We start from the raw sequence: 8,890 nt of genomic DNA on the forward strand, positions 1-8,890 counted from the left end.
CCTTGGTTATTCACTCAGGTTCTCGTGTTGTGTGTGTGTTGGTATAGTTACAAACAGATTCCCCAAACTCGCGATTTAACAAATATATAGATACACTGGAGTTATAGGTCAGAATTTTCAAGAAATGGTTTGCGATTTCAGAATGCTTTGTTGAGCATTTGTTAAATATTACAAATTTATATTTTTCAGAATGCAAAATCATTACATTTTAGGTGATCAAGCAAGCAGTATCAAGCTGAGTGTGTTTAGATTTACGCCGCACTCGGCAATATTCAAGCTATATCGCGGTGGTCTGTAAATAATTGAGTCTGGATCACACATTTCAATATCAAAATCATTAGCATCGTCCCTCGCACTTGGGATACAATGACATACATCAAGCAAGTCAGCGAGGCGGACCACCCCATCCCGTTAGTTGCCTCTTACTGTACAAGAACACTCCTCAGGGTAACTCCTAGTGGCTGTGATATTAATTTGGTACTCCCAGCGCCTAGTCTACCTAACTTAGGTGTGCTGAGGGTGAGAGCACCTATCAGAGATAGTCATCGAGCTATGCTTTGATACGTCAAGCCTGGTCTCTCACTGGGGACAGACCCGGACGTGGGCCCTACGCGTTAACACTGTAGTGTGGAATCAAAACTAGAAACAGTGACATGAAACAGGGATTCGAACCCACAATCTTAGCTTTGATTCTCGCCTAAAGTGAAGGATCCGACTTCGCATAAAACGACTGGCGATTATAAACAGTATCTACAACAATATAATGTATACATGAAGAATGGATTCTTTTCACAGCTCTGTGTCTTTAGTCCCTTTTCATCCAGTTCGGGTTTCAATGGCAACATGTATGTAACTTTAATAAGGGTTTCCTTGTTTGTTTCTGCTATCATAATTTAACTTCAACCACTCATACATAAGGTATCGCACATACCGTACATGAATAAATGGAGAGCACGAACCGTTTAGGAGACGCGCAGTGTATGAGTAGAGAGTGTGATGAAGATGAAGCTGAGATGGAATGAATATCAGTGGTTGAGGGTGGTCACATTGTTAGCGTAGACGACAATAATTACCCTTGGGGTTATGCTGAAATTGTTATTATTGATTTCATGATCGCATATTTCTGATTCCGACTCTGTCAAGGAAAGCTGTAGTTATGTATGTAGGTCACAGACACAGATGCCACAGTGACACGTTTGTCAGAGGCGAAACAGAAGCAGGGCAGAGTTGCGTCCCTTCGTCGAAGGAGAATCTGTCCGACACAGCCCTTATTAATGTTAGTGACCGCACTGTCTGGTCCAAACAACTGCTTGCAGACCGACATCATAAGGCTGTATATGTTTGCGGCGTTCAACAAACTACCCGCGTGACAATGGACTCCTATTCCATACTGAACTGAGAACTCATTTATAACCTCAAATATTTTTAAAAACTGCGTAACACACAATACTAACACCAATAAATTTCTGGGGTGGCCTGCATCCGGTACAGAGAGTGAGTATACGCCGCCTTCAGCAATATTCCAGCAATATCACGTTGGAGGACACCAGAGATGGGCTTCAAACATATTTTACTCACAGACTGCAACGACTCCTTTCGAGGAGATGCACACGGATTGTCAGATACAATAATTCTCGCAAACATGTAAACGCACACCCCACTCGCCAGCCATAAAATGACATAAAGCCAACACTAGCAAATTTCAGGCACGACAACACATGCTTTACAGACTACCAAAGCTGTTTGAGATTACCTCACACGCCATCACATGCAGAACATATCTTAGCATTGCAGACTGATCACCTCACACACCATCACATGCAGATCATATCTTAGCATTGCAGACTGATCACCTCACACACCATCACATGCAGATCATATCTTAGCATTGCAGACTGATCACTTCACGCCATCACATGCAGAACATATCTTAGCATTGCAGACTGATCACCTCACACGCCATCACATGCAGAAAATATCTTAGCATTGCAGACTGATCACTTCACGCCATCACATGCAGAACTTATCTTAGCATTGCAGACAGATCACCTCACACACCATCACATGCAGATCATATCTTGGCATTGCAGACTGATCACCTCACGCCGTCACATGCAGAACATATCTTAGCATTGCAGACTGATCACCTCACACGCCATCACATGCAGAGCATATCTTAGCATTGCAGACTGATCACCTCACACGCCATCACATGCAGAACATATCCTAGCATTGCACACTGACTGCATGTTGTATAGTATAGTCATTCTATGCACTCTCTGTCTTACCCCTGACTGGACTCGGTCATTGTATTCCACATATTATATCCGACGGTAAACTGAGAAAGGGTGATTGTCCTTTTCCTGAGTGCTAAACTCAATGGAAGCGCTCGTTAAATCTACATAAAGTCCACTTGAACAGTCAGCAGGCTCCTGACATAAGGAGACTGATCCATAGGCGGATCCAGAGGTGGGTAGGTGGGGGGCCTTTGTCCTGAAATTTTGTCATGAAGCGTGCGCCCCTCTCTTCTCAATACTGTGCAAGATAATGGTTGAACAATCATAGGTCGCGTCACATCTGAACTGGACATACCAGTGACGTGACGTCTCGGGAGGCAACTGCAGGCTAGAGTAGCGTCACATCTGAACTGGACATACCAGTGACGTGACGTCTCGGGAGGCAGCTGCAGGCTAGAGTAGCGTCACATCTGAACTGGACATACCAGTGACGTGACGTCTCCGGAGGCAACTGCAGGCTAGAGTAGCGTCACATCTGAACTGGACATACCAGTGACGTGACGTCTCGGGAGGCAGCTGCAGGCTAGAGTAGCGTCACATCTGAACTGGACATACCAGTGACGTGACGTCTCCGGAGGCAACTGCAGGCTAGAGTAGCGTCACATTGAACTAGAACTAGTTGAAGTGGGTAGACATTTTGGAAAATACACAGGAACTACTGACTATTTGATTAAAACTATTTAGCAAATGAAAATAAAACTATTTAATGCATCCGCCTGACGCACGCCCGCACGCAGTCGTACACACAAGTAAATACACTGTATATCAACATCAGTTGAGCAGGTGATCTTCTAAACTGCGTACCAGATATTCTACCTTAGTCATTTGTTGGCCACAATCACCTCTTACCCGCGCACACATTCCAGCCTGACTGATATTAAATTCTTTAATTCACAAAGGCAAACTCTATGACCTCTTTCTTTTCTTGTATAAACCCTTATGCAAACATATCAGCGTTTGTCTGACATTAATATTCAGCCTGTCCTCCTTCCTCTGCGTCCTAATACAAGTTCACTGATCCGGACGTTTCAGCGAGCAGCGAGCCATGCACCGTTTCTGCCTACACACACCAGCTAAATCTTACAACAAATAAAAAAGAGCCTTTTCCCACGAAATGCGAGTATTGCTGACCCGAGTGTACACAGTCGGACAAACCCTATCTACACTGTGAACAACATTCGCCACAGGTAATCTTTCCGTCCATTTGACGTGGGTGAGACTGTATGTTGTAGCGTGACCCTCCAAATTATTAACGTACCACTCAGGATCGCATAACGGACACAGACATATATTAGTGTTCAACTTTACTGAAATACCTTCTCTCGTGCGTTTTACTGGCTTGTACATAGTTCAAAACTGAGGGCAAGTCACTGGAACAATGAAAAGCGAGCGTGTCATGCTGGATGTTTGAGCGTTGTGATTCTTGACGACATGCTTTATTGACTCTCTTGTGCAGCGCAAACAGTAATATGTAGTTGTCAGCGTATGAAGTGAACTAACATTCCTTTGCAGCGTGGCTTTTATCAATCGTGTTATTTTGTCGTTAATGTATCATCTCCAGCGATCGAGTTGGTGGGTTATGTTGCGCTGTATTTCAAGCCTGTGAAGGTATTGATCTCAACTGTAGCTGACTGAAAGGCGGGTCTCGTAGTGTGTGCAGGCACAAAATCAGGCATAATACTCTGTCGGGATGAATGCGTCTCAGAGGGAGGAGGAAGACTGGATCTACCTGAACCACTGTATAGAAGACCGAGATGTGGGAGCTGTCAAACAGTGGTTCGAGCCAGGTAACCATCGAGACCGGAAGAAACTTCAGTTGTTTACAAATGTGCGCAACCCTGTGTCTCTTGCCGCTGTGGGTGGGGACGAGGAAATATTTGCTCTTCTGGCAAGTCAAGGATTCGACCCACAAACCCCTGATTTGTTGGACGGGGTCTGGCAGAGAAAGCCCATCCACCTCGCTGTGTCATCTGGTCATGGTAACCTTGCGATGAAGCTTTTGACAGACTATGGGGTTAGTGTTGAGACTCGGGATGAAACGGGCCGCACTCCATTACACTGGGCGGCGATAACGGGACAAGTGGATTTGACAAGGAAACTACTGGGTCTTGGAGCGTGCGTGAACGCAGCCGAAGGCGACAAGTCAACACCTCTGCATTACGCAGCCGAAGCAGGTAACGGAGGGGTCTGTAAAATACTCATGTCTAACAACGCCGATGTCAATCTCAAGGACAATAAGGGGTTATCTCCCTTGCATTATGCAGTGCGTTCACAACCTGCCTCTGCCCACGTTCCATCCAGTGCGGTTGCGAACCACGAAAGTTTGTGCTGATGTACATATCAAAGGGACACCAAGACATTGTTCCATTAAATGTATATATCATTTGATGTCATGTTTAACAAACACAACTCAAACATGTCATATATGAACATTCAGAACATATTTTAACACCACACTTCTGCTTGCGTTGTCATTTCTATAGCAATGTTTGTACAAAATTCTTATATCGATTTCTCATCTAACCATCATGATCAATCATATTCTTTTTTACATCAACGTCACGTTCTCTACATTATACCAAAATAAATATTCCAATGGGTTATGAAGATTGTTGTTATTCCTACCAGATTTGGGAGGTCATGTGAGGTCTCTCCTCCCTAACATTTGTTTTACTAACAGTACATGGACTGTACCCACACTACAAGAGACTAACTCTAGCACCATCCTTCAAGACGGGCGGGGCAAGTCTTCATGTCACACCATTACTTCACCTTTATGAAGGCGGCTTCTACATTATCGAGCCGGGACCAGGCAATCCGGTGACTGACACCGATCTACTCTGTGTGGGAAACGACCCTATACATCCTTCCCCGATAGTCGTCATGTACAAAGAAGGGGTTTTGAATACTGTTACCATATCTTCATTGGGCGGGTCGTTGTTCTTGCTCTCAAGCACACATTTGACATGAAGCCTAAAACCACATGCACCATCTCGGTGTTCTTGGTGTGGGCTAATTGTACAAAGACGTCATAGTTACTGCATACAGATTTCTTCAATACATTATCTGCTATATAAGACAGTGACAGGTCAAAAGGGCCGCATGACGAAAGGGCCCCAAAATGGAAAAATCAAAAGGGCCACAAGAAAGTCAAACGGGCCGCGCTAAAAAGTCAAAAAGAGCCTAAGACAATATTTTACTATTAAATGCTCTTATTCAAAAACATTTAACAATACCATTCTACGATGCATTTACAGATTTCCGATATAGTCTTCGACTCTATTGATAGTAAAGGTTTAATTATGTCATTAAATAAGATAGGGTTATCAGGAAACATTTTGATTGATATATTGTCTACTTACAAATAGACTGGAAAACTGAAGTAAACTCTAACTAGTCCTTGTGAGAGGTTTTTGAATAGTCCATATGAAAGGGCCTACGTCATTGAGGTGTCAAACACTTCACACACTTTACTGCCATACTGGAGAGATGTGCTTTATAAAAACAAGTCTGTCCATGATATTTTTCTGAGTCAACTCAACTATGATATGTAAACTTCAGTTGTAGATTTAGTAACAATGAAAACAATACTCTGAAATATTCTGAGAGTATTCACTTAAAAAATGAACACATCTTAGGGACTACGGGCAGCTTACGTGATTGTCAAACCACAAACATGGCATCTAAGGGACATATTGTGTATATGTGTTTTCGAGTAATATTTTAGTTTCTTACTGGTGTGTTGTGGTGCTATAGTTAATGCCTATCTGTGCCAAAGTATTTGTCATAGCCATAAATGATGTTTTATGCTTCGATTAAATAAATAACCATCACATTCATCTATTCTTTGTCAGCATTTTCTTTCAAATATTGAAAAACATATCTTATCGAAATCCGAACAAGTATGTATATCGTATACACTCTACAGATCTATAACCTTTTAATAAAATACATTTTTTTCTTAAACAAGGGGCCCTTTTGACTTTCTTGCATCCCTTTTGACTTTCCCTTTAGGGGGCCCGTTTGTCATGCTGTCCTTTTGCCTAAGACCCTATAAGACTATTTTCATATTTCTAAGAGGCATTCATTTGATTTTTATGTGTTGCTGTGTTCAGAAACACGCCCTAAAGGAACAGTTTGTTGACAGAGGTGAATTAAATGTTATTTGTAGAGAAACACCAAGGAACAGATTATTCACAGAATCCAAGTTCTCAGTTTTGATTTGTACTACGTTTTTGTGTATTCTTTTTTTGCATCAGGAAAATAGCTGGCTTTCCTTTGTGTTTGCGCAGCGTTAGAGACACCTGCCCGCCCGACCGACCGGGGCAGGTTATTTTCAGCATTGACTTACAGATTCCCAGATCTGTTCGACGGCCCTGTTAAAATTTCGACATGTATATTTGAAGATGTTTTGTTCGCAGGTGGGTTTTGCTCAGGGCTGGCATTTTTAACATCCAAACATCCAACCAATCCTGTGGTTTGGCTGAAATGCTTGGGAGTTTTATACGCTATTTTGTGAAAGTGTCATGGTAGGACAGCTATGCTCAGGTATTCAGAAAGAGCTGACATGATCAAGGATACCTGCACTATGGGTCGTATCAACACTTACCTAAAGTTTCTTGAGTCAGACACAGGTGCAGTGACTCGCCTCTACAGACGCATACTATTTATGATACTGTAAACACTTTTTGTTTGTTTCAGCTTTTCCCTTTAGTTTTGTGGTAATTTGAGTCAGCCGCCTAGCCCGCTCAGCCACCACGACTTCCACTTTGATGGCTGAGCGGGCTAGGCGGCTGACTTTGTGTGCTGGCGATTAGGTGCCTGACTCTGAGGGTGCGGGTTCGAATCCCGCATGGGACTCAACCAAAAAAAGTACTAGTATTTGTACTTTACTATAAAAGTGAAATCCCAAATATGACATATGTTGCATTTGACCACTTTCTAAATGGCATCGTGTAATCATTGATTATTTACAGACCACCACCATACAGGTGGAATATTGCTGAGTGTGGCGTAAAACTAAACTCACTCACTGATCAGTTGGCACAAGTTGTTTGTTGGCATTGCCTCTTGGACCCATGCTTGCCATAAAAGGCGACTCAGCTTGTCGTAAGAGGCGACTAACGGGATCCGGTGGTCAGGCTCGCTGACTTGGTTGACGCGTGTCATCGGTTCCCAATTGCGCAGATCGATGCTCATGTTGTTGATCACTGGATTGTCTGGTCCAGACTCGATTATTTACAGACCGCCGCCATATAGCTGCAATATTGCTGAGTGCGGCGTAAAACTAAACTCACTCACTCACTCTTGGACTTTTAAAGTAGGTGGACTTTGATGCTTGATTCTCTTTCAATAATGTTGAATTAAGTTTCTGCCCATGTGTGAGTTGCTGCTTGTGCAAGGTCGGATTTATGACAGTCTTATATACCTAGGACACTGCAACAGGGTGTCAACAATACCCCCCTCCAAGACATAGTACTGGCAAGCCAACCAGTCCTGGTATTATCTACCACAGCCAGGGAAACAAGGAGTGCTATGCTTTGAGAGTGATAACACTATACCAGTATCTTTAATAGTGCAAGGTATTCATAATGGACAAGTCTTTGTTACTGATTGGTCACATTACACCTTGAGTCAACAAGACAAGTGGACTATTGAGTAATCAGAAACCTGGATTACATATATCCAACCAACAGTAAATCAAATGTCTCTTCACTTTCAAGTTCAACTTGGCATCAAGACCATCTGCACGATCCACCATGAATAGACCAATACATCATAACTAGGTACTTAAGTGAGTGAGTGTAGTTTCACGCAGTTCTTTAACAATATTCTATGGCGGGGGACACATTGTAACCATGTTGGGAATCAAACCCAGGTCCTCATGTGACGAGCAAACGCTTTAACTACTTGGCTACCCCACAGCCCCACTATACAATAAAGATGGTTAGAGATACAAATGACTGATGATTTGCTGAGGTAAATATTTGAGGTGAGTCGAGATTGTTGTTCCAATAGTTTGTGATGGTGGTCCACACTTGTGACCATCTGCAAGAATTGCCACTCAATACCTTCAGTCGCTAAACATCACCAGAATAATACAAGACCCTTAAAGATCTTCACAACAACAAGCATATTACTTGATGAGGGAGTAAGCATACTCTCCAAAACATTCTGTTATTCACAATAAAGAAGTTGAAATCCATAAATTCTAAGTTGCTCATTAGGCATTTCCAATTTTCAAAACATACTTACAGCTATTAAATGCTCTTAAGTCATCAGGACCATACATCTAGCAGACAATAAAATCGTCTGGGGGAAATTGATTTGAACCATGCCACACTGTGGGCACAATTCTTTTAGTTATGATTGTTTTCATCCTTAATTAAAGTGTGAATACACTCCGAGCTGTTCTGTTGACTGTTACACCTAGTCTCTTCTTTTTCATGCAAGGCCTACCCCCGCCACGTCTGTCTTCAGAAGGTGTGTAATTGTGGTGGGGAATCATGCATCCATATACTCACTCACCTGAATGATGTACTACTGGATGACGTGAAAAGACACATGACATGAAAGTAACAACAATACTGTCC

The 8,890-nt window shown here is 42.7% G+C and overlaps 1 protein-coding gene across 1 annotated transcript; it reads left to right on the forward strand.

Moving 5' to 3' along the window:
* Window positions 1-3,987: 3,987 nt before the first annotated feature.
* LOC137277272 (CARD- and ANK-domain containing inflammasome adapter protein-like) lies at window positions 3,988-4,629 on the forward strand. The gene has a single exon (XM_067808932.1). It carries the CDS (start codon window positions 3,988-3,990, stop codon window positions 4,627-4,629), a length of 642 nt encoding a protein of 213 aa, XP_067665033.1.
* Window positions 4,630-8,890: the final 4,261 nt, after the last annotated feature.

This window comes from Haliotis asinina, chromosome 3 (assembly GCF_037392515.1).
Source record: "Haliotis asinina isolate JCU_RB_2024 chromosome 3, JCU_Hal_asi_v2, whole genome shotgun sequence".
Taxonomy (NCBI): domain Eukaryota; kingdom Metazoa; phylum Mollusca; class Gastropoda; order Lepetellida; family Haliotidae; genus Haliotis; species Haliotis asinina.

What these genes read in the sequence shown, in the direction of transcription:
- LOC137277272 (XM_067808932.1), top strand. Translation starts at nt 3,988, where the DNA reads ATGAATGCGTCTCAGAGGGAGGAGGAAGACTGGATCTACCTGAACCAC.